The sequence below is a fragment of the Myxine glutinosa genome, chromosome 8 (genome assembly GCF_964187855.1).
Source record: "Myxine glutinosa chromosome 8, kmMyxGlut1.1, whole genome shotgun sequence".
NCBI classification, from domain to species: Eukaryota; Metazoa; Chordata; class Myxini; order Myxiniformes; family Myxinidae; genus Myxine; species Myxine glutinosa.
This window is the reverse complement of record NC_136268.1, coordinates 93,525,240-93,551,819: the sequence shown is the minus strand read 5'-3', so window position 1 is coordinate 93,551,819 and position 26,580 is coordinate 93,525,240. Positions and strand designations below refer to the sequence as shown.

The 26,580-nt window shown below is 47.6% G+C and overlaps 2 protein-coding genes across 3 annotated transcripts in view; both read right to left on the bottom strand.

Annotated features, from left to right (window-relative positions):
- Positions 1-26,580, bottom strand: part of MIGA1 (mitoguardin 1) — a 102,451-nt gene that overhangs the window by 65,039 nt on the left and 10,832 nt on the right. For both annotated transcript variants that reach the window (XM_068124855.2, XM_078783548.1), the window contains exons 3-4: positions 26,313-26,505; positions 24,465-24,586 (exon numbers count right to left, since the gene is read on the bottom strand). In XM_068124855.2, coding sequence (XP_067980956.2) covers positions 24,465-24,586; positions 26,313-26,505 — 315 coding nt within the window. The remainder of the gene's footprint in view (positions 1-24,464; positions 24,587-26,312; positions 26,506-26,580) is intronic.
- Positions 15,943-18,375, bottom strand: LOC144893304 (uncharacterized). Its single transcript, XM_078783547.1, has one exon. The coding sequence runs from the start codon at positions 18,273-18,275 to the stop codon at positions 15,993-15,995; it is 2,283 nt and encodes a 760-aa protein (XP_078639673.1). The 5' UTR covers positions 18,276-18,375; the 3' UTR covers positions 15,943-15,992.

The window sequence follows — 26,580 nt, the reverse complement described above, 5'->3', positions numbered from 1 at the left end:
GGTATAAAGGCTAGACCCCGGCGTGGGCATTAATAGAATAAGTTTAGCTAGAAAAAGAAGGGACAACCCCTTTTAGGAATGCCCCGGCGTAGGTGAATAAGTGCACATCCAGTGCGTTTTTTAAGGTGGGCATTGGGGAGAAAATGCGTACCCGGAGGGAGTTCTGACAATATGCTACAGGCAGCACAAGTATTAGCTCTTTCCGGACAAGAGATAAGGTTAGATCTGGAGAAGTAACAGGGAGGATTATAATGCACGAGGCGCGAGAAATCCAGCTGTGAACGCGCCAGCCGACGTGCAGGCAGGTCGCTATGGCGACGTGGTAACGACCCTCGCGGGGAACCGCGAGGCAGGGACGGAGGCGAGACGGGAATGCGGATATTCCATGCTGTGCACGGCATGGACGCATTCGGGTGGCCGAGGCAGGCGTGGGAGGACTATAACAAGCCAGAGACAATGATTAAAACAGTGAGATATGAAAAGAAAATGATGCAGCCAGGCGTTGTGGTTGCACCTTTGTGAACAACGCGAGTGATGAGATGGCTTAGAGGTATGTGCTGAGTGAGCACATGTATGTTGTGCGCTGAGTGGAACTGGTGCTGCATTGTAGAGCATGCCTCTAAGGAGAGCTGTGGGATGCCAGAGTTGGAAGCATTTTGTTTTGCATTTCGAGGGAGATATCAGTGATTTTAATATTTGGAAATATGAACCTTATGTGATTTTTGGAGAAGGATAAATTAAACTGGAAGAAGAAGAGCTCAGGTACCAGGTAGGAGAAGTGCTGAGACTTCAAGAGCAGAGTAAGAAGCAGATAAAGCACAGGAAAACAGAAATCCAGGTAGAAACAAACAGGACAGGTGAGCCTGAAGAGGGGATGGATAGGCTCACAGCAAGGGGCCAGATAAGGGCACAGGTAGGAAGGATTGGAGACAAAGTGACGCGTGTGCATGAATTTATGCTGTATGGTATGGAGAATGTATACAAGTTGGTCGGATAGGCGTGTTGTACACGACCCACTCAGGTCGATGTGCTGTGAATTTACGACTGTCAATAACGCTGGGTGTGCGCAGTGGTTTGAAATGCGAGCCGGTACAAAGTGTCAGTCACGTGGTATGTGTGTACTTGGTCGACTTATGGACGTGTGAATTATTGACAAAGGGCTTCTTGTGTTGCCTGCATACATTAGGCAATGTGGATGAGTACTGGCCACTTGTGTATTGTATATGTGTATTGGATGAGTATATCCCTGAGGCAGCTCACCCTAGTGATGAGGTTGTCACGTGGGATGTCATTGATTGCATTTTTGGGTCAGAGGTCAAGGGTGAGATATCCTGTTGTTGCAACCTGACCACATTGGGTATTGGAATGATATTATATGATGTAAAGGTAAAAATCAATGAGTAAATTTGGGGCTAAGAAATAGATGGTGTCAGTTTGGATTTTTATTGAGATTCAATGTTGATTCAGTCTGCTTGTGGGAAAATTGGCAGGCAAAAATGAGCCTGTATGAAGAGCATGTGTAGACAGGGTTTTAAAACATGCATTTAATTACATCCCCACATTACCAGCTCTCCAGATTTAGGATGGGAGTAAAAGTCAAAGATGATAGGCTGAGTCAACTGACTGGGTGTTAATTCAACGGCATGGCAGGGACTTGAACGGGGCTGACTTGGGATTGCAGAATGCGTTGAATAAAGGGAGATACTCACTTAAGGACGGCAGCTCTGAGCTCTCTCGGTCGTTCTCCAGGTCGGAGGAAACCGTTTCGTGGAAAGGGTTACACTTGATGGGCTGCCGTTGCCGTTTGCAACAGAAATTAGGGCAGGAATGGGGAATTTGTTCAGAATGCCGGCGATAAGCCACCTGTGTCTGTCCCTGTGTGTGTGTGTGTGTGTGTGTGTGTGTGTGTGTGTGTGTGTGTGTGTGTGTCCGTGTCTGTCTGGCTTTCTGGCCATCCATGGAGTCATGTTTCTGAACACTGATTTCGGGGGGGGGGGGGGGGGGGTTGCGGGTGTGCCACGGAGCTCAGGTGCACCTGCGGTGGTTGGAAGGTGGTGTGAGGTAGTGAGTTCCAGAGAATGGGAGTGTGTCTGGAGAGGTGGTCAGTCAGGTAGGATGGGGCCAGGTTATGGAGGGCTTTGTAGGTCAAGAGGAGGATTTTGTAATGGATTCTCTGGGGGATGGGGAGCCAGTGAAGCTTATAAAGGACGGGGGTGATGTAATCACGGGTCCGGGAATGGGTGAGTAGACGGGCAGCGGAGTTCTGAATGTATTGGAGTTTATTGATGATTATCGAGGGTGAACCATAGAGGAGGCTGTTGCAGTAGTCCAGACAGGAGGTGATGAAGGCGTGGATGAGGGTTTCTGCAGCCGTGGAGGAGAGGGATGGACGGAGACGGGCAATGTTTTTCAGGTGAAAGAAGGCTGTCTTTGTGATTTGTTTAGTGTATTTGTCGAAGGAGAGGGTTTGATCAAAGATGATGCCAAGATTCCGGATGTGAGGGGAGGTGGATACTGGGAAACCGTCAATGTTGAGGGCGAAGTTATGGGTGGATTTGGTGAGCGTTTTTGGGCCAATGATTATTATTTCAGATTTATCATAGTTAAGTTTGAGGAAGTTGATTTGAAGCCAGGATTTTATTTCAGTGATGCAGTTTGTCAGGATAGAGTGGGTGGCAGTGGGGGATTTGCAGTTATTGATGGAGATGAACTGGCATCTGTCAGAGAGGTAAGATTTGATCCAAGAGAGGGCAGTGCCGGTAATGTTAAAGGTGCAATTCCAAGGAGGGCCAATTGAGTACTTTGAAGTGATTTACATCGGAATGCATCTCTTGGAGGACCACCAGCTGTTCCAGGGAGGAAAGGTGTGAAATAGTGACGTCATCTTCGCTGGAAATGTGGTTTGGAATGGGATGGCAGGATTGACGAGAGCGAGTCACAGTGGGTGAGAAAATTGACCAACATGAGAACTATTTTTATTTCAATAATTAGATCAGGTTATTTTCTTTTTATTATTTGTTTATTGGGATATTGGGAATATTCATAATAAATACTGGGCAGCTATTGGGCCAGAGGCTAAAAAAAGGTCCCTACAACAGGTGCATGTGATGCTAAGAGAGGTATTAGAGGACATTGGATTGACTTTAAATTGAAAAGAAAATTGAAAAGGTGGATTAGGAAAATTGGTTTGTTAAAAATAATCATGGGAATAATGGCATCTGTGGGATGCAATAATTTAATGCAATTGATTGACCCAAGAGAGTATGCCCGAACCAATAGAAGCATGGCCATCCACACCTTTCAAGCCGGTGACCAGGTGCTCGTGGAGCACTTCACCCACAAGAACCAAGGTGGATGGGACCGTTCCAGGTTCTCCTGACCACACCAACAGCGGTGTTTTGGGAGGGCAAGTCGTCCTGGGTACACGCCACGCATTGTAAGTTGGCCCTACCCGCACCCACGGTCACTGAAGTCCCACCAACCACACCCATCGTCACACAGGATGGGGCAGGAGCAGCACCAACCGATACGCCGTCGACATAAAGGAATAATTACACTTGCACTGCTATGTTTATGCCACCTCGCCAGCACAGCGCCCACCACGCCACACCTCAAGTGGGCAGACATGGCGACATATGTTGAAGGATTATATGACAACCTAACCTCTAAGTCTCACGTCCATTATCAAAGCGCTACCTGGGGCCAGAAGATAAACGTACCATGTTGTCTAATACCATCAAAGGACCCCCCGTGGATTTATATAGTATGGAGGGCTGTAATGACAAATCCAAACGGAACGAAGTCAACACAAGTTGCCCTCTCTTGTCAGAGGCAGGTACAATGGGGAGGAAAGTTTGGACCGACAGCAAGAAAGGGAGAATACCAGTTAATTGTTGATATTTAACTACAAGCTGCTAACTAGAACGGGCACTCGGTAGAGCGCATACCTTCGCCGCAGCTACTTTTGTTGCCAAAATAAAAGACTACAAGATCTGTGTAGCAAAGCCACACCTACGTTGTCATGCGGGAAGATTTGTTTCAAATTAAACCATTCTATCCCGCCAAAAGTTTGATATTGTAATCACATCCATGTGGTGGTGTCCGCTAACATCCGCTAACAAGGGTTATGACGTCAGAGTGTCATGTCGCATATCACAAGATTGGGCATTGAATTCTGAACATTTTGGCATTAGTTTCATACAAATTGGACACAAATTGACCGCGCTATGGTAAAAAGACGATTTTGACCTTTTCATGACCTTGACCTTGACCTTTGACCCGATCGATTCCAAAATCTAATCAAATGGTTCCCGGATAATAACCTATCATCCCACCAAATTTCATGCGAATCGGTTGAATACTTTTTGAGTTATGCGAATAACATACACACACACACACACACACACAGACATACAAATAAATACACAGCGATCAAAACATAACCTTCCGCTTTTGCGAAGGTAATAATGTGAATAGTGATATGGGTCAATGTAAATAATTTCCTTACACAGGTGAGATGAGATGAGTGAATAATATTACACAGGTAAATGTATAGGAAAATTGTGCTTCAGATTTAGAGACACTTCTGGGATGGAAGCAATGCAGGATCATGTTTACAAATATTTGTGTTTACAAAGAATGATGGTTGCAATATAGAAAGACAACAAACCAGGATGGAGAAAATGTGGTGTTTCTCCATTGACTGATCATAATTGGGGGGCGGGGGGCTAGGAATTTGATCATGGTGTGCGTGAGAAAATGTTTCACAGGATGGACCACACCAACTGCTGCTACCGAGATGGTCCTCTCGCCACATGGAAAGGACCCAAACCAAAGGCCTTCGGCGAACCGGCCAATTCTGTCATTTCGTGGCAAGATTCGAACACCCACGACTGGATCGTCGACCTGGACGTTTCATGGCAAGAGGATGTGGCTTTGGAGGTCTACGATTCCTGGCATGGCTCCAATGAGCATGCCGACGCATGGGATTCTGACGAAGACTATGACTTTAGTTCTCTCCATTGGGATTCCTTTGATTTTAGTAGTGTAGGTTCCTTTAAGAGCTATTGCTATTCTGCAAGTAGTGAGGAGCGATTGGCAAACACATATCCGGGAGAACCACCGTCACCACCTGAAGCACGCAATTTGGGGTCACCTCAATGCAGGGCACCCGACACGATGAATACTGACGCTGATTCAGAGATGGAGATTTGTGATAACGAATGTGCCACCTTCTCTCCCGCAGAACAATCACATGTACAAGGCTTGATGGCATTGGACGTCGATTGTTTTCCCCGATTCGCGAGGATCGCACCTGCATAAGGAGCGCCCCTCATCAGGCCGGCGACTGAGTCGCACCTACGCCGAGGGAAGGGTGGGCTCGGAACCCGGCCTGGCCTCAGCTATCTCCGAACCAGGGGTCTTCGGCGCGAATTACGGCTAACAATATGCGTTAAATGTCGGACAGCCACAACCAGGGGCGATTCCTGGCATGCCTCCCAGAGCATGCGTGACGCATTGCGCGCCTGGCATGTGACTGGGGGGCACTGGCCTGCTGGGGTTATATTGTCTTTTCGATGTGTTGTCATAAAGACAAAACGGAGATAATTGTCGGGCAGGGGGGGGGGGGGGGGGGGCACCACGTGCCCTAGGGCACCTGAGAAATATATATATATATATATATATATATATATATATATATAAGTCTTTCTTTTGCTTGCTTCAAAAAAATTAGATTCAATTGCAAAACATGTTGTTTCACGGCTCAGTCAGATCCAGCCTTGGAGACGGGAAAAGTTATGGGAATAGTTGCCATTTAATTCTTGTTTAACCTCGAGCAGAGTATGATCTAATATGTATCCTTTGATTTGTTCATGCCCTGGCTCAATATGTTTTACTGCCAAGTATAACACCATTGAACTCTATTATGAGAACGCATCCCTGGGCCTTGTAAGCCCAGCTTGTTTGGAATAAGAGCTTGAGAAATATCTTACTTTCACACACATCTGTGCCTTCAAACTCGGCCCTCTCTTGTCTGAGGTCATTACTTCAGTGGAGAGTTTTTTAGGCTCTGTTCGATTATATAAGGAATCTTGTTTCAGAGTATTATCAGTGTGGCTCGGATTTGCACTGCCTTGTATGACAAGGCTCTGCGGGTCCGGACGTGCTCCACAATTGTGTTTGTTCGATTTTTTAATAAACCACTCTTGCTCCAAAACGTGCCTCTTCTTGAGTTATAGAGGAAGCCCGACTATATATCTATATATCTCTCTATATCCGACTGACTACATCTCTATATCTATCTATCTATATATCTCTCTCTGTCTGTCTGTCTGTGTCTGTCTCTCTCTCTGTGTGTGTCTGTCTGTCTGTCTGTCTGTCTGTCTGTCTGTCTGTCTCTCTCTCTCTCTCTCTCTCTCTCTCTCTCTCTCTCTCTCTCTCTCTCTCTCTCTCTCTCTCTCTCTCTCTCTCTCTCTCTCTCTCTCTCTCTCTCTCTCTCTCTCTATATATATATATATATATATTTTGTGGATATGAGAATTGTGTTTTTTTTATTTATTGTGTAATGAATTGTAAAGACCACCCTCCTGCCTCCAGTTGTGTATAAAGGTCAAAAGGGCGTCCCTTAATTAGGTCATATACAATCACGTTAGCCAATCATAGATTTCCTTCTTGTTGACAGTTATTTCCTTATTCTGTGTATTAGGTTAAGGCTTTGTCTTCCATTAATTAATACTCCATTGCACCAAGTGAAATAAGGTAGATCCCCTTTCATTTTCATTCCCAAAGCCTCTATTGCCAACTGCATTCGCCGCCATTGCCCATGTGCTCCAACTCGGAGAAGAAGGGCGTGGCCCACCCATCGTCATCAAGAGGTGGAGCCAAGAAGCCCCTACGACCAACCAAGAATGAGTGGGTATGGCTCAAGAGGGCGGGGTTATAAAACAACCCGTGGCATCAGCCCCCACCGAGAGTTGCGCTAGAGACGGCAGATGAGTCGAGACGAGCCCTCGGAGAGAGAAGGGAGACGCGTCCTCAGGTGAGCCAGAGAAGCAGCTTTGGCTCCACCAGCAGTTTTGGCTCCACCCGTAGTTTTGGCTCCACCAGAAGCTTTGGCTCCACAAGCAGCGTTGACTCCACCAGGCAGCGTGGGCTCCACCAGGCAGCTTCGACCCGTTACCCCGCGGGAGCCAGATTGCGGTGGCATCGGTGGCCGTCGAGGTCCAGCCCGACGTCCCATGCGGGATCAAGCTCCAGCCAGCTCAGTGCCTTCCTCCCCTTCTCTGCCGACCCAAACCATTCCAGCCAGTCATTCCTGCCTTCATTCCCCATTCGTGTGAGTCCGTCTTTGTTTGTTCTGTCCTGGGTTAAGTAAGACTGCATAGGTAAGCTAAGTTTCACTGTGTCCTTCTGGTCCGTCCCTTTCTGCCTTTATTTTATTATCCTTCCTTCTCCTTGGTTTCTTTTGGTTGTAAATAGTAATAATAAATCATATTCTTATTTCCTACCTCTTGTCTTCTTCTTCTTCACATCCGTCGTCTTTGTCTTTTCCAAATTGAATACCTGTGGCACGATTTGGCCAACGTTCAGAATCGGGTTAGTCTTCGTTAACGGTTCGGGCCGCGGCTGCCATCCGCTCGGCAAATTAACATCTTATCCGCGGTCACGAACGAAGCTGCTCACCGGCCTTTCCGGAGGTCGCGGAGCAGCTTCAGGGACCACGTCGGTCAGTGACAAGCGAGGGGACTCATCCCCCCTCAAAGGGGAACCATAGGCCGACGTTGGGTTCCACAACATTTGGTGCCAGGAGCGAGATACGGACCTGAAGCGCTTAGCGCGCTCAAATTACGAGTGGGCCGAAATTGTTATAAAATTCCAAATTTGAAAATCGTGCCATGGATGGTCAAGGCGGCGGGATGCCGGTGGGGGAAATAGAAGAGGGGTTAGGGGTAACCCAGGACCAGAGGGAAGAAATGGTGGAGGAGAACAATGAGGAGGTGGTTGAGGAGGTATCAGGTGCGCAAAATGGCGCCCTCGCGCACGTGGTTGTAGCAGCACCAAATTGCGCTGCGCACGTAGCCGCGGCGGCTGAGCCCACGGCACCGATAGACATGAACCTCTTTCTGATTCAACTCGCGGCAAGCATGGAGAAGCTAAATGATAAGATGGATGCCCAAAGTGATAAATCCACCCGAGAGCGAAGAGAAATGGGTGGCCAGATGGAAGATGGGTTAAACAATTTGAGGAATGACATGGGCAATCAAATAGGGGAATTGAGAGACGGGTTAAGTAATATGGGAAATCAAATAGGGGAATTGAGAGACGGGTTAAGTAATATGGGAAGCCAAATCGGGGGGGCTCGATGGAAAAATCGGGGGGCTAGAAGCCAAATTTGGGGGTTTAGACAACAAATTTGAGGGTTTAGACAATAAATTTGAGGGGTTAGACAACGGGATAAAAGAGGTGAAGAATGGGTTAACGGGGGTGGAAAATAGAATGGCTGCCCAGGAGAATCAGATAGAGGGGGTGAAAAATGGGTTAGGGGGGTTAGAAAACAAGATGGAAAACAAATTGCGGGAAATAGGGGAGCAATCGGCCCGGGAAATTAAACAAATAGGGAGAGCAGATAAAGGAGGTGAAAATCGGGGTAGAAACCAAATTGGATGCCCAGAGGGATGAGTTGGAACAGATGAGGGTGGCATCTACTAAAGAAATGGAGATGGGGGAGGAAATAAGACGAGGTGTAAGCGAGGAGGGCTCGGGGGTACGCGAGGAGGTAAAGCGAGGTGAGAAGAGTATGGAGAAAGAGGTGAGGAATAATACGGCTAGATTACAGGGGGGCATAGAGGGTCTGACGAGGGGAGTAGAACAGCTGACAGTGGGACAAAAGGAACTAGTGGAGCAGGTAGAAAAGAACACTGCTGTACTGGGAGGGTTGAAAGCGACACAAAAAGAAATAAAAAATGACTTGATAGCGACGAAGAGGGAATGTCAGATGGTACGTTAGGGACTGACAACGAGGTTGGACGAGGTGACGGAGGCAATGGAGACAAAGGACAGGGAGGTGAGGACACACATAGAAACGGTTAAGGTGGCGTTAGAGGACGAAATTGAGGAGACGCACCGGGAAATAAAAGAGGTGAAGCAAAAGTTAGAGGAAGTGGAAGAGGGGGTGAGTGAAATTAAGAAGAGACGGAGGGAAACTAAGAGGGAGATAAAGGAGGAAGTAATGGAATATGTACAAGGTCGGTGCTCAAATCGTGATGGTGTGCTCGCTAACCAAATAAAGAGTTTGCAGGTGGCGAAGGAGGTGCAGAGACGAGGTGCCGAGGTGAGTGACGATATACGCGGAAATGTATATGGTGTGAGGGAAGCTTCAGTCGGCTTGGGGGTTGGTTTGGACCCGGGTGTTCGTGAGAGGCCGCTGGTGAAGTGTGCGACAGGTACGGAGTGCGAAAGAGGAGGTGTGCGAGAATGTCCGACTCTGGGGTGTGTGAGGAAAAAGTGCGCGCCGAGGAGTGAGTGTGCTGTCGAGGATGAGTTGGTCGTAGCGCGTGTGCGAGGGGGCACATGGAAGCGCGGGATGGGGAGTGTTACAAGGGATGTAACGGGAGAATGCACACCTGTGGTGAGTGTTACGGAGGGTGTAACGGGAGAGTGTGCGCCAGAGGATGCGCGAGAAAGGTGTGTAACAAAGGAGCGCATGAGGAAAGAGTGCGCTGTAAAGAGTGGTGGTGAAAGTAGTAAGAGTGACATGGAGCGTGAGTTGGTTGTGGCAGGTGAGAGAGGATGTACACCTGGAATGGAAGGATGCACACCTGGAATGGTAGAGCGCGTATGGGAATGCACGCTGAAGTTAGTCGTCAAGCACGTGATTGGGTGTGCAAGTGAGTGCACACCCGTGGTTGTCACAGAGGAGGTGACCGAGGAGGGGGCGCGAAGAGGTGTGTTGGTGAGGTGTGCGAACGACGAGTGTGTGCTAAGGTGTGCGGTGGTCGGGTGTGTGAAGAAGTCTATGAGTGAACCTGGAGGGTGTGTCAGGGAAGGTGCAATGACGAGGAGCATGGAGACAGCTGGATGTGTGAGCAAGGAACGGAACGCGGGGTGTGAGTATGCAAGTGGAGCATCGACGCTAACCGGGTTGGCGGTTAAACCGACTTATAACCGAAACGGGCCCTCGGTGCGTGCCGGGCAGCTTCGTGTGCCGCGGGGATCGTAAACGCGGCGGTTTCGAAAGAACCGCCGTGCGGGATCCACGCCGGGCCTCGCTCTGAACGGCCGCGTCCGTGCTCCACTAAGCCGAGCGGGCGGCCCGGTAGGAAGGGTCGTCATGGTGACCCCCTATTGTTGCGGCGTTCCGGCAGGGTGAGATCGGGCCATTGGACAGCTCCGTGCCGAGATGGTGCGTGGGATCTCGGCCCGGGTAAGCGTCCTTCCCTGCACCGAGTGCCGGACGCATCCAACCGTCGGCACCAAACCACCCGCATTCATTGCTCGGCTTTGCGAAGGCGAGCTTTAGAAATGAATTGGCGCACCGAGAGGCTCAAGTGAGTAGACGTGTGATGAGGATAGTGTTTTGGACCCGAAATTGAAAAACAAAATTTGATGATTGGCAAGGATTGGCAGTGATGATTGGCAGATGATTGGTAGTGATTGGCAAATTTTTAATTGGCTGAAATTTGATCTGCCAAATTGATAGTAAGAGATGCCCGATGTGGTGGGATGGCAACTCTGCCATCTCTCACAAGGGGGCAAAGGAGCACTAGTGTTATGGGGTTTGGCAGTGAAAACTAGCCCGGGAGGGTTAGGATATAGTGTGTAGGGACCTAGAGATTGACAATAGGTAACGGTAAGGTTAGGTAGTGACAATGATACCTGTAGTGGGGACGCAGGTAGATTAGTTTGGATTATAATGACGAGGGAGCGCAATAGTTTAAAGGGGCGACTGGGAAGCGCAAGTTCCAGAGGGGAGTAGTTAGATAAGATGATGCCGTGTGGTTGAGGATCGAAAGTGTATTGAGCGTGGAAGTGTATGGAGCAGTGGGTGAGGAACGATTGAGATTGCACAGGTGTGCAACTGAACAAGTGTATGGAGTAGTGTATGAGTGAGTGATTGTGATGTGTGCTGTGTTGACCAAATGGTCCAGGGAGGAAGGAGGGTGCAGGTGGCACCAGGAGTGATTGCACAGGTGTGCAACTGCAGGTGTATGGAGAATGGTTGTGTGAAATACATGGAGTGTAGAATATATGGAGTAGGGAATGGATGGTCGTGGAGTGAGTATGGTGGAAACTGTGGAGTGGAGTGGATGGTGCGAAGGTGTGGATGGGGGAAAGGAGGATGGACCCCCATCACGAATACCCGGGGAGGGTAGTGTAAGTGTTAGGTAGAGGGTATAGGTAAATTGCGGTTGGATATTGGCATCTGTGGTGCGTGGTGGAAGAATGATGTTTGGATGGGTGCATTAGTGTTGTGGAAATGGCTGGGCGTGTAGCCTGTTCGTATGTGTAGTTGATTGCGCACTCCACCACTGTGAGGATGTCGGCCAGGTGAGGCCGCAGGTGGGCTCTGGGAGCCGGTAGAGTTGTGGATGGGGCCCGAGGATCCGGAGGATGGACCCGGGTAGCCCAGTGCCAGAGGGCACCAAGGGGTGACAGAGCCAGGAGGGGCCTTCCCCAGTTAGATAGGTTAGGGTGAGGAGCTAGGTAAGCTCGGGTGGCAACTACAGTGGTGGAGGTGTGCAGGTGGGTAGACCTGCTGGGAGAGCTACACGACTCAGCCTGGAAATTGTGCAAGGGCACCGGGAGATGAATCGGGGGAGTGAGACCCCAAATTGATAAGCACCACAGTTTGGTCAATGGGAATTGGTTTTTAGAACCCATTGTGAAAGAAGGCCAATGGTTTGGTAGGGAAAGACCCCGGGTAGTGTAAAGTGTGTTAATATCAGTTAGAGGATAGTTAGGATGGAAATCTCCTCGCACCATCTGCATCCACTCACCTGAGGTGACGTACCTCCACACCATGCCAGGTGGTTTTTATTATTTTATTGTGCAGATGTTTTGGATTGTGAGATGCATTGGATTGTGAGATGCATCATGACGTGGATGTGACATTGTGCTGTTGTTCCATCTCTCCCTCCTTATTAGGAGTGATGATGAATTGGTAATGGCAAATTTTGGTTCGAGGGATTGTGAAGACGAATTTGGCATAGGGGAAATATGGGGGAAGACGAGACAGTAGTGACGAATTTGTAATGTGTAGATTTTGTACATATGGGGTAAGGGCAAGGGTAGAGTAGGTAACAGGGGGGGTGACATACGGTAGGGACGAGCTTTTCTCCGCTCCGTCTCCATACGCACCTCGCCTTGCATTGCCTTTATTGATGTGTACCCTTGTGACCTTACCCCTCGCTCACCTGTCTTTCCGCCCCCCCCCCCCTTGTCTCACACACGAGGACTGTGCGCCACTGGGCGCCGAGGGGAGCGTGCGGGAGTCCGCCATTGTGCGCCCGAAACTCTCGCAACCACAGCTGTCTGCATCGATGCACCACGTATGGACCACATGTCTGTGGCTGAGCACCACTTGTGGACCCCATGGGTTGGGGCATGGCCCCTCTGCTGGAACCGGCCATGAAGGCCCGAGATCTTGCTGGCGGACCTGGGTCACAGGGCACCTATGCCCCACAGGTGAATCACCCCTAGTCGGCCCTGTGGGCCATAAATAAAAAACGGACACGTTTTGTGCTTGCTTTTATTATTGCAAATAGGCCGCCAGCAAAGAAGATGACAACTGGAAAAACGACACTAGCCAGCAGAGGGAGCCGAAGAGCAAGAGACCACCAGCAGGGTTTGTTGGGTTCATTTTTATTAAGAACTGTGGTGACTGTGCACCGATTGGTGCGTTGTGGGTGCTTTCTGGTGCGTCGATGCAGAGCAGACTGTCTCCCCCCCAAACGAACAATCACAGGTCCTGGGTTAGTTTTGTAAATAAGATAGAGTAGCGTCATTGTAAATAATACTCCCCCATCGTAAATTTATAGTTTGAAGACGATTCCGCAATTCGGTTAGCTGTGGGCATGAGTCTGTTAGGTAGGGTGCAATGGAGCAGCGGGACATATTTATTTATGTTTTAAAACTGTCACACTCAGGGTCAGGTTAAATGTAGAGGGAACTACACCTACGTGCCACACTAAAAGTAAAGGTAATAGGCCCAGGACGTGCCTAAGAGGAGGAGGGTGCAGTGTTGTGGAAATGAGAATTGTGTTTTGTTATTGTGTAATGAATTGTAAAGACCACCCTCCTGCCTCCAGTTGTGTATAAAGGTCAAAAGGGCGTCCCTTAATTAGGTCATATACAATCACGTTAGCCAATCATAGATTTCCTCCTTGTTGACAGTTATTTCCTTATTCTGTGTATTAGGTTAAGGCTTTGTCTTCCATTAATTAATACTCCATTGCACCAAGTGAAATAAGGTAGATCCCCTTTCATTTTCATTCCCAAAGCCTCTATTGCCAACTGCATTCGCCGCCATTGCCCATGTGCTCCAACTCGGAGAAGAAGGGCGTGGCCCGCCCATCGTCATCAAGAGGTGGAGCCAAGAAGCCCCTACGACCAACCAAGAATGAGTGGGTATGGCTCAAGAGGGCGGGGTTATAAAACCCGTGGCATCAGCCCCCACCGAGAGTTGCGCTAGAGACGGCAGATGAGTCGAGACGAGCCCTCGGAGAGAGAAGGGAGACGCGTCCTGAGGTGAGCCAGAGAAGCAGCTTTGGCTCCACCAGCAGTTTTGGCTCCACCCATAGTTTTGGCTCCACCAGGCAGCGTGGGCTCCACCAGGCAGCTTCGACCCGTTACCCCGCGGGAGCCAGATTGCGGTGGCATCGGTGGCCGTTGAGGTCCAGCCCGACGTCCCGTGCGGGATCAAGCTCCAGCCAGCTCCGTGCCTTCCTCCCCTTCTCTGCCGTCCCAAACCATTCCAGCCAGTCATTCCTGCCTTCATTCCCCATTCGTGTGAGTCCGTCTTTGTTTGTTCTGTCCTGGGTTAAGTAAGACTGCATAGGTAAGCTAAGTTTCACTGTGTCCTTCTGGTCTGTCCCTCTTTCTGCCTTTATTTTATTATCCTTCCTTCTCCTTGGTTTCTTTTGGTTGTAAATAGTAATAATAAATCATATTCGTATTTCCTACCTCTTGTCTTCTTCTTCTTCACATCCGTCGTCTTTGTCTTTTCCAAATTGAATACCTGTGGCACGATTTGGCCAACGTTCAGAATCAGGTTAGTCTTTGTTAACGGTTCGGGCCGCGGCTGCCATCCGCTCGGCAAATTAACATCTTATCCGCGGTCACGAATGAAGCTGCTCACCGGCCTTTCCGGAGGTCGCGGAGCAGCTTCAGGGACCACGTCGGTCAGTGACAAGCGAGGGGACTAATCCCCCCTCAAAGGGGAACCATAGGCCGACGTTGGGTTCCGCAACAATATATATACATATATATATACTGTTACGTGGTCCCCTCGGTGACTACCTGGTCTCGGTGACCCCCGGACCGTGAGAGGAACTTCGCCAGAAAGTTGTATCATATATGCGCTTTCGCCACGCAATCCATATGAATTCCACCCAAGAGAAAACTGAGTTTCAATGATATATTTCAAGGGTAATGATACCATACAATTTCAATGCTACAATCAAGGATATTTTCCCCGAGCAATCCACCATCAACAATTCACAATCCACAATCAATCCCCTAGATGATTAAGATGGCCATCTTATATATGTGTGTCCCCTTTTGTACTCACGACCCCCTTTTGGTCTCTGTCCCTCACAATGTCTCTGGGCCCCTCCTGACCAAGATGATGGTCGGCTTCGCCGCACTCGGGCGGTTGAACGAACCCCGGGTGGACGTGTTTCCACCGGGCATGTATCGTACCGGGAACCACGGCTGCAGCCCCCTCGTGGCCACGCGAAGCGGGTACTGTAAAGCAAGCAAAAGCCACACGCCGCTTGCAACGCGTGTTAGGCCCCCAACGTGCGACCCGTACGCGTCTTTGTAGACGGTGCCGCGAACGGTGCCAGACGCTGGGTCGGTGCACGGCCCCACGGCAACTTGACGTGTCTACCGGGTAGGTACACATCCCGGTAACTCCTCTCGCCAGACGGGCTTGGGAACGCCGCTTTTCCACGCGGCTCAAGATCGATCCCACCTTTCGTCCGGAGTGGGGCGAGGAAAAAGAATCCTCGTCGCTGCCCTTGACCTCGTGTGTTTCTTCTTCCGTTTCCGGTCTCTTTTTCCAGAAGGGCTCCTGACCCTCCAACCACAACAACCCTTAATCGACTACACATTGATAAGCAAAGACCTGAATAGGAATTCACATACATTCCCATAAATATGTAACACTCCCCCCCTTCAAGAAAGAAAGTTTGAACCCAGCGAAAACTTTCTTTACCGGCCAACTTGGATAAACAAACCAGATAACTCAACCCCCCCCCCACATTATCAGTTCCCCCCCGGGCACAGTTATCACTTAATATTAAAGCAACAAAATTTCACCAAACCCCCAGAGATTTTCAAAGGTAATTCACTCTGGACAAAGCACCAGCAACGACATTGTCCCTGCCCTTTACATGTTCAATTTCCCGTTGGACTCCTGCCAAGCCAAACTCCATCTCATGACCCTCTGACTTCGACTGTCAGTTTCTTGTGAATGAAGGTTAAGGGGTTGATCAAAGATCCAAAGTTAAGCAATTCGATAGCACTTTTTCCGGGAGGCCAAGCCGAGTATTCACTACATGGATGCCTTTAGGAACGTGGAGTTCACGGTTAGTCCGTGCAGGAAAGTTCTCTACATGGACGCCTTGAGGAACGTGGAGTTCACGGTTAGTCCGTGCATGAAAGTTCACTACATGGACGCCTTTAGGAACGTGGCGTTCACGGTTAATCCGTGTAGGAATCTTGGCTCGGCGGCTCCGCTGCATTCAGTGCGTCTACTTTTCCGAACTTCCCTAATGATTATGGTGGGACCGCTTGTCACTGTAGTCCCATGAATAGCGGTCTCCTTCTCGGCCACTACTTTGACAATCCTTCCTTCGGGAGCTGCCGTAACTCAGGGAGCCTCCATAATAATATTGATTGCGGCCACCACCAAAACTACCGCCCAGTTGTCCTCTCCTGTAGACCTCTCGACGCCTACGAAATGCCTTCCCTACTGTTATGGTCCGACCCTCCAAATCCTTGCCATTCCAATTCTTCTCTGCCTCTCTGGCGTCTTTTGTGCTTGCAAACGTGACAAAGCCGAACCCTCTTGACTGTTGCGTTTCCCTGTCTCTTACCAACCGCACTTCCACCAGCGGCCCATATCTGTTGAAGACAGAGGTCAGAACTTCTTCCTCTGTTTTGAAGTTCAGTCCCCCTACAAATAACTTGGTACTTTTGTCGCCATCCCGAGCTGGTGTGGTGTTATATTCCCTGCTGGGCTCTTTACCAACCCTCAGGTTACCATAAACTTGACCCCCGGCCAAATCATTCCCGATAACCACAGATACACCCTCTACAGGAAGTGTGGCTTGTAAACCGACGGTGACCGGTCCTGACACCAAATCGGACTCCAAATGGATGACATGAAGTGGAGCACTAACACCGCCCCCGATCCCCTGTAAACGAACACTATCCCCCGTTGCTGTCTCCTCGGACCATGGCAAAATGCCTTCAAGCATTAAAGATTGATGTGCTCCTGTGTCCCTCAATATCCTAACCGGTCTCCGGTTAGTCGAGGCTCCATCCAGTGACACAAACCCCTCTGAAACAAATGGTTGGTAACCCTTTTGATGGCGATTTCTCACAATGGCCATTGCATTTGGAGTCGTACTAGTCGGACTCCGCTCTGGGTCTTCCCTTTTCATGAGGTAACAACTGGACATCAAGTGTCCAGGTTTCTTGCAAAAAGCGCAAGTAGGCCCGGAGGAAAAACTCGTGGTCTGCCTCGGGCCCCCTGAAAAATAAGTTTGTCTTGGGCCCGCAGCCCTCTGATTTCGAACAGGTGGGGTATCCGCGTTGTCCCCATAATCCTCTCGAGGCCGCCGCCATGTATTGTCGTTCTCCGCACCTGCTGTTCCCCACCTCCCCTGCGGAGATCTAGGCGAGGAGTTAGGTTCGTGGACCCCTATCCGGTGGGTTAAGGCATAATCATCTGCCAGGGTGGCTGCGTCCCACAACTTCGGTACTTTCTTTTCCTGCAGGTACACTTTGATGTCCTCGTGGACACACTGTTGAAATTCCTCCACCAGGATCAAGTCATGCAATGTTTCGAAGTCTTTCCCGACTCCTTTTGACTCACACCACCGATCAAACATGTTTTCTTTCACTCTGGCAAACTCCACATGGGTCTCACTCTCCGTCTTCCTGGCATTCCTGAATTTTTGCCTGTAAGCTTCCGGAACCAACTCATAGGCTTTGAGGATGTGTTTCTTCAGTACCTCATAATCTGCACATTGGTCCATTGGTAGCGCCGAATAAATCTCTTGAGCTTTTCCCACCAGCACACTTTGCACTAGTATGGTACAGGCCTCCTCCGGCCAGTTTAATTGTCGAGCCACTTTCTCAAAGTGTGGAAAAAATTTCGCGACTTCCTTTTCACTGAACGGTGGAACCAGCCTCACATGTCTGCCCACATCATCCCAGGTTTTCTGGTTAGGTGTCGACCCCGTCAGCAAGGGTGGTACCTCTCCCCGTTCTCTCATTAACTCCAGCTCCTTGAATTTAATTTCCTGCTGAAGCTCCATGTCACGTTCCTTTAATTCCCTTTCCGCTTTTCTCTCCTCTGCTTCGAGGTCCCTTGCAGCTCTCCTCTCCTCTGCTTTTCTCCCTTCTAACCTTTCCTGGAGTTCTCGTTCCACTCTCCTTTCCTCTGCTTGTTTCTCTTCTCTCCTCTCTTCTGCTTTCCTTTCTTCTTCTGCTCTTTCCTTTTCTGCTTTCCTTTCTTCTTCTGCTCTTTCCTTTTCTGCTTTCCTTTCTTCTTCTTTAATCCGTTCCTGGCTCCGTAATTGCAACTCCAGTTTCCGGAGCTCAACGTCTTCTGGTTCTTCGGGTAGCCACTGCCAGGCTAACTCGTCCCATGTTCCTAATCCCACCATAGACTGGATCACCGTGGTCTGCAACTCTGCCTTCCTCAAATTAGTTCGGACCTCCAAGTTAAAATGTTTGGCCAATTTCAAGAGGTCCGCTTTTAGTAACGCTCGGAACTGTGCCTCACTAGGTGTTACCGCAAAGTTCTGTGCAACAAACGCCATGGTGACTATCGTTAACACCTGTTAACCTTCACCCAAGACTTTACCACAATTTCTCAAAAATTTACCAATTAATAATTAATTAATAAATTTTAATTAATAAAATTATTATTTTATTATGTTATACAATTTTAAATCCCGGACGTAGACCCAATTGCGAATCCGCAAATCGTAATTTGGACGAGCCCCCAATTCTGTTACGTGGTCCCCTCGGTGACTACCTGGTCTCGGTGACCCCCGGACCGTGAGAGGAACTTCGCCAGAAAGTTGTATCATATATGCGCTTTCGCCACGCAATCCATATTAATTCCACCCAAGAGAAAACTGAGTTTCAATGATATATTTCAAGGGTAATGATACCATACAATTTCAATGCTACAATCAAGGATATTTTCCCCGAGCAATCCACCATCAACAATTCACAATCAATCCCCTAGATGATTAAGATGGCCATCTTATATATGTGTGTCCCCTTTTGTACTCACGACCCCCTTTTGGTCTCTGTCCCTCACAATGTCTCTGGGCCCCTCCTGACCAAGATGATGGTCGGCTTCGCCGCACTCGGGCGGTTGAACGAACCCCGGGTGGACGTGTTTCCACCGGGCATGTATCGTACCGGGAACCACGGCTGCAGCCCCCTCGTGGCCACGCGAAGCGGGTACTGTAAAGCAAGCAAAAGCCACACGCCGCTTGCAACGCGTGTTAGGCCCCCAACGTGCGACCCGTACGCGTCTTTGTAGACGGTGCCGCGAACGGTGCCAGACGCTGGGTCGGTGCACGGCCCCACGGCAACTTGACGTGTCCACCGGGTAGGTACACGTCCCGGTAAACTCCTCTCGCCAGATGGGCTTGGGAACGCCGCTTTTCCACGTGGCTCAAGATCGATCCCACCTTTCGTCCGGAGCGGGGCGAGGAAAAAGAATCCTCGTCGCTTCCCTTGACCTCGTGTGTTTCTTCTTCCGTTTCCGGTCTCTTTTTCCAGAAGGGCTCCTGACCCTCCAACCACAACAACCCTTAATCGACTACACATTGATAAGCAAAGACCTGAATAGGAATTCACATACATTCCCATAAATATGTAACAATACATATATATACAGTGATCCCTCGTTTATCGCGGGGGTTCCGTTCCAGAACCCCCCGCGATAGACGAAAATCCGCGAAGTAGCGACCATATTTTTATTTTATTATTTATATATATTTTAAAGCTTTATGACCCTCCCCACACTCTTATTAACCTTTCCCACACTCTTATTAACCTTTCCCACACTCTTATTAACCTTTCCCACACTCTTATTAACCTTTCCCACACTCTTATTAACCTTTCCCACACTCTTATTAACCTTTCTCACACTCTTATTAACCTTTCCCATACTCTTATAAACACTTCCTATACTCAAACACTTTTTACACTCTTAAACATACGTAATTTTAACAACATATAAAATTATAATGGGTACTCACCATTGAAGATACTTTAGCGACCCATGGGTTCCCCAAGCAAGACCAGCATTAGAATCTCCTTGCTCCAGCCGGTGACGTCACCGGCGGGGATCCCCGGCGCCAGAGTGGCTGGTCACGTGACCGCCAAAGCGTGCCGCGCGTGCGGGTATAATCAGCTACACCTGTTGATCACGTGACCACCGAAGCACGCCACGCTTGAGAGCATGGCTTTCGGTTTCTGGTTGTGCTTTATAATATAATGCAGCCCGATAAACGGGTTTTACAGTGTTCCCGAGTTGGTTTTTAGAATAAATATCTTCTCGGACGAGTTTGTGTCTTGCCCGTCATTTCGTCCGTATCAAGCAAGAGCCCCGGCTCTTCAATACTACAACTTCCGTGATGAAGATGATGATGAATTAGCTGTGCAGTACTGATGACGACGAAGGTGATGACGATGATGATTGATGAATGTACTGCACAGCCAGAAAGAGCATTACAGTTACCCATTACGTGGGTAACTAGCGCAAGTGGAAGCTGCCGCATCTGCGTTTTCCATACGCAGGACTCTTTGTCTACTCTTCTACTGTACACTATGTACAGTATTTTATTTCTTGTAATATGTTTTAATTACTGTATTTTTCTTATTTTTTTACGTTTTTTAATTTTTTAGGCTAGAAAATGCTTATTTTACCACAAAAATATTTTAAATAATAGTATATAAAAATACATTTATACCACAAAATCCTGCGATATAGCGAAAAATCCGCGATATAATTTTACATATACTAGCGAGAAAAACCCGCGATGTACTGAAGCCGCGAAAAGTGAACCGCGATATAGCGAGGGATGACTGTATATACATAATATACACACACACACACACACACACACACACACACACACACACACACACACACACACACACACACACACACACACACACACACACACACACACACACACACACACACACACACACACACACACACACGCACCCTTGCACATTTTTCAAATAATGCACCATTTCTTCCAGAAAATTGTTGAAATTAAAAAATATTTTGGTATCTACATATGTATATCTTTGGTTTGCAGTGGAACAAAACAAAAAAGCTGAAATAGCTTATTCCACACAGAAATCCTAAAATGGACCAGACAATATTATTGGCACCTTTTACAAGTTGTTAGAAATAGATTTCAAGCAGGTGATTCTCCTTTACTTTGGAATTGAACTCACCTGTGGTGAGATGCAGGTGCCTACAATATAAAAATCACTCATTCAACCAGTTTGAGTCGAGAAAAGGAGTCATTCTGCTGTTTTGTGTCACTGTGTGTACCACAATGAGCAAGTTATCTCAAGGCTACAAGTCCATCTCCAGAGACCTTGATGTTCCTGTGTCCACAGTATGCAATGTTGTGAGGAACTTTAAGGCCCATGGCACTGTAGCCAACCTCCCTGGACGTGGCGGCAAGAGAAATCTTGATCGAAGATTGCAGCGAATGATTGTTCGAATGGTGGAGAAAGCACCTCGATCAACTGCCAAACAGATTCAAGCTGACTTTCAGGCACAAGGTATGACAGTTTCAACTAGCACCATCCAACGCCAACACAATTAAAGGGGGTTCTATGGTGGGAGACTGAGGAGGACCCCGCTGCTGAGAAAGCAATACTGGAGTTTGCCAAAACATCGGAACAAGCCAAAATCCTTCCGGGAAAATGTCCAGTGGACAGATGAGACCAAATTAGAGCTTTTTAGTAAAGCACATCATTTCTTTGTTTACAGAAAACAGTTCAGTTCGCGGCGGTGTTTACCTTTTGCGCAGATGCGGGGGAGATCGGAGATGCGGGGGAGATGATCGGCAGAGAGGAGAGAAGATCGGCAGCTGATCGGCAAACTTGAGCGAACAGCGCAGAGGCGGCGAATGATAAGAACATTGCGCAGAGGATCGCTTGGGACGATCGGTTTGACACGAACTGCCGTTGGTTTTGAGAGCGTTCGGCACGCTATACGTACGGAGCATTCCAGCCCCTCACATATGTAAGGTCCGGTCGCGCGCCAATGAGGCGCGAAGCTGCCTGCCGTTCTTCGCCTGCAGACCTGGAGCCTGGACGGACCCCATCGCCTGGAACCATCTGCCTGGACCTTCCTGCCCTACCAGCTACCATTCCGTGTGTGTCTGTTTGTCCTGGGGTCGTGATAAGTTAAGACTGTGTAGATAAGCTTGCCCTGTGTCCTTTTATTTCCTTCTTCTTGTATATTCCCTTCTTTCGTTTCCTCTTTTAGATAGCTATTAATAAACCATATTTGTTCTTCCTTCACCCTTCTTATTCTTTGGTTCCTCTCATCCGATCGCTTGCGTCCTGTCCCCAATTGAATATCGTTGGCACGATATAGGAACCGCTATAATCGGGTTTAGTCCTTTTGTTAACGGCTCGGATCGTGGATTGCTAAACCGCTCGGCAATTACCATCACATCCGCGGTTCGAGCAGGGACTCATCCCCCTGCGTTGCGGAGAGATTGGTGAAGGTATTTGGGAAACCTTTGACCAATCACCCTGGCCAATCTCATCCCGCAAAGGAGCGGGATAGTTCCAGGACCGGAGACGGCCAGCTTATCAAGACAAGGGGATTAACCCCCCCCCCCCCCTTGCTAACGGGAGTGCCATACTTCGAGATCCGTAACAATTGCAGAACAGTTCACAGAAACTTTTGTTGTTGTGTAGAGAAGACAAAATGAAGCCTTCAAAGAAAAGAACACATACCCTACATTCAAACATGGAGGAGGTTCAGTGATGTTTTGGGGTTGCTGTGCTGCCTATGGCACTGGTTGAATGTGTGCATGGCATCATGAAACCAGGAGATTACCAAGGCATTTTGAGTGCAATTTTGAACCCAGTGTCAGAAAGCTGGGTCTCCGTCGAAGGGCATGGGTCTTGCAGCAGGACAATGACATCAAACATACTTCAAAAAACACCCAGGAATGGTTCAAGACAAAACTGGCAACTGTTCTGAAGTGGCCAGCAATGAGTCTAGATCTAAATCCCATTGAACAACTGTGGGGAGATCTGAAAACAGCAGTTGGGAGAAGGCACCCTTCAAATCTGGGAGAAATGGAGCAGTTTGCACAAGAAGAGTGGGACAAACTGTCAGTAGAGAGGTGTAGGAAAATCATTCATGGCTATAGGAAGCGCTTGACTGCAGTTATTTTGTCCAAAGGCTGTGCTACCAAATATTAAGTCTAGGATGTCAATAATTTTGTCAATGCCATTCCTTTTTATTTTCTGATTTGAAAGGTTATATTAAGTTTTGAATCAAAAACAAAGATTCTGTAATATTAAGAGTAAAAAAAACCCCACCTTTGGAGGCCATTTTTCCCCGCGAAGCAGGGGTTGGCCTTTTTCGGGAACCGTGGTTGTTGTTGTTTTTTCGGTCCCCTTTTTGAAGCAATGTTTTACGGCCGGATGCCCTTCCTGACGCCAACCCTTTTTGCCGCCTTTAACGACAAACAGGGAATTACCAGTGAACTGGTACTCAATTAGCCGACCTCGGAAGGATGACAGGCTGAGTCAACCCCCTGGCGTGATAATATGTAATATTAAGAGTAATAAGAGTAATATTAAGATAACATGTAATAATAATTATGTAATATTAAGATAATATGTAATGATAAATAATGTAATATTAAGAGTGAAATAAAGAATTGTGGAGACCAAATACTTTTGTCCATTTCAACTTGTTTTTCGAGAAAATTGTGAGTTATTTGAAAAAGTGCAAGGGTGCCAATATTTTTGGCCACGACTGTATATTCCCAAGAAACAAGGTAATATCTCAAAGGAAGATGCTTGATGGTTTGTTACTCATATGCTTTTGCGAATGAACAACGTAGCTTTCTGGTCTCCTCTCCATCAGTCTTACTCATTTGGACACTAGCTTGAGGGAGTTAGGATACATTAAGAAAATAAGTAAGCAAAAGCAGAATCAACAAAAAATTGCATTCACTAATACCACACCAACCTTGCATCATGGAACAGGATCGATCAAACCTTGCCTCAGGTGACATTTCATACCTAACCTATGGACTGTTTCAGGCCATATATCATGCATGCACACACTCAACACTATTAACCCTGTATTGCATATTTTAAAAATGCAATAATGCTTCATTAACATTTGATTAATACTTGTTGATTAAAAATAGCAATAATAATAGTAATATTATTAATAATAACAATAAAAATACCGCCCATACTGAAACTCCCTCACTCCCTTCAATCCCACTCGTCCCTCCAGGTCTTTAAAACAGCTGTTCACCACCATCTCTTATCTGCCCCCATCCAAAACCTTGATCTTTTCTACCCCCGCTAATTCACCCCAGATCCACCTTGTTTGAAATTCCAATTTCTTTCCTGGAAGTCCTGGCAGTGTCCATATGTTTTATACCTCTCCCACCCCCCCCCCTTCCCATGCCCCCCCCCCCAATGCCCTCTCCCTCTCACAGATCTCTCGATGTCTCCATGTCTCTCGGTCCCTGCTCTCAAAATAATGTTGTGTTTGTGTCCTTCCTTCTCTCTCTCCCCATCTTGTCTACCGCTCCCGATGTTATATGTTTTATGTGTCGGTTTGTCTTTCTGTGTGATTAATGTTCGCTCTTTCACGAGCCTCGATCTTTTATACAAAAAAAACAAAAACAAAAAAACAACAACAACAAACCTGTCGTTGGTGTAAGATAGCAAAGCTTTTGGAATCATACCGAAGCCAGGCTTTGGAGAGAGCTTGAGGGTGGTATATGGCTGATGAGTGGCAGTCCAACTGATGAGCTGCCAAGGCTTCGGCCTGATGGACCCAGGGCCCTCCGAACAACATTCTGCGTTGCTGTGAAGGGAAGAAAATAAATAGGTTTCTTCTGAGATAAAAAAAAAACCTTCATCGTGTTTTACAATTTTATTCAATTTTAGATATAGATATAGTACGGGCATGCCCTAGTATGTGAAAATCAATCAGCCTCCGATACGTGAAGAAAATTTAGACCGACTTCTCCTGACCGAATAATCCTCGAAAAAAGTTTTAAAATTATTTTTGTATACAAAATACAGGCTGGAAGAGCAAAGTGACAGAGAGCAAAATAATAATATGTTGACAGTGGGGCAGTAGGGGCAAAAGGTAAACACAATAAGAAGAGAATGAATGAACAGGAAAATAAGGAATTGTGGAGTGGAGGAAACACAGTAATCAGCAAGTAAGAGGGTGGGGGTAATGAAGGTCGTAAAAAACATGGAAGAGGGATGAGGGATTATATGAGATTGTGGTGTACCAACAACTTAGCCAGAGAGAGAAGACTGGAATTGAACAGCCTCAATGATGGGGTTCCAAAAACAGGAGAAAGGAGGAACAAAAGTGTGGATGAGCAGTAAGCCTGGATTTTGGGGATTTGACCAGGAGGAGGTTACTTAAAGCATACATCATGGAGGAGCTGTGAAAGGTCTGATGGCTGAGAGCTACAACAGAGATGATGTAGTTTAAAACAAACAAGAGTGAGGTCAATGGCACTCCATCACAAATCGCCATGCTTCCGCCCTCAAGCAAAGTTGAAAGATGGCAAACATTTCCACCAGGAATTACCCAATATCAAAGTTGGAGTTAAAAAAAAAAACTTCTCTTTTGACCCCTGTGAAACTAGGCCTCCACTTTGGGGCATCTGCATATACAACTGCATATATAATCTGCGTATCTCTGCACATACAAAAAGTTTCATTGAAATATATTTTAAAATGTGCCCGAAATTGCACTTTTGGCATTCGACCTTTTGACCGGGCCCCTGAGGGGAGGAGCGGGGGAGGAGGGCGGGGGTGGGGGGTGGGAAGTGTTTCTGCTCTTGCACTTTCATGCCGTGTGGTTATCATAACTACGAAGTTTCGTGAATTTTTGCACAACAGTTTACGAGGGGATGGCGTGACGGATTGAAGGACAACAGACAGATGGGGCTGATTACAATATCCACTTTTTTTTTTTTCAAACAGCGTGGGGATAAAAATAAATCAGTGGCTACCAACTCGTCACAAGAAATGTTAATAATATTGAGAGCTTTACATTCTAGATCTAGAGAATCCAGGAGAGACATATATATATGATACTGGTGCATCAGCTTAATAGGGGAGATCAGTACTCCATTGAGCAACATAAAGGTTTTGTTGGCTGAGTAGTTTTGATTTCAAATTCAATGATAAATATCATCATAAAATGGGTGGAACCAGCATAGATGCCGTCTGAAAAAAAAAACCCAGAACCACCCACTGCCTAATGCGGTGCCAGCTGCTACACTGCTAACCACAGCATCAGTCAGCCTACATAAACTTTTGAAGCCTTTTACTAGCATGGTCGTCAGACCACACATGGGCAAAGGAGTCAATCCACAGATTCATTTCTGGCTGGCCAGCAGTCATCAGTCATCAGTCATCAGCAGTCATCAGCATGCATTAACCTCTGTAATGATTAATAGAGGCAAAAATGGACAACTGCTGTTTTTGAAGCATTGCCATTGCCAGGTATTGCTATTTACAGGGAGGGTGTGCTATGTAATGTCCCAAACCCAGACTCTTACATATCCTGGTCAGTGGTGGTCGTCCTAAGGCATTGAAAGGGTTGAGTACTTCAGTAGGAGAGGGTTCCCAAAGAGCTGGAGGTTGCTTTTCACGGCCACGCCGCCGTCGCAAGTGCCGAGCAGTAAGTACTAACACCATGGTGCCAAGGGTGCCAGCCATCAGCAGCCTTCTTAGGCCCGGTGGAAATCGCAACTGTAAGAACATAGATTCCGCTCACCAATATTCCATTAATTCATTCACTTCAGCAAAAACAGATTTAAAATAACA

Coding starts and splice junctions, on each gene's coding strand:
- LOC144893304 (XM_078783547.1), bottom strand. CDS start 18,275: ATGGCGTTTGTTGCACAGAACTTTGCGGTAACACCTAGTGAGGCACAG.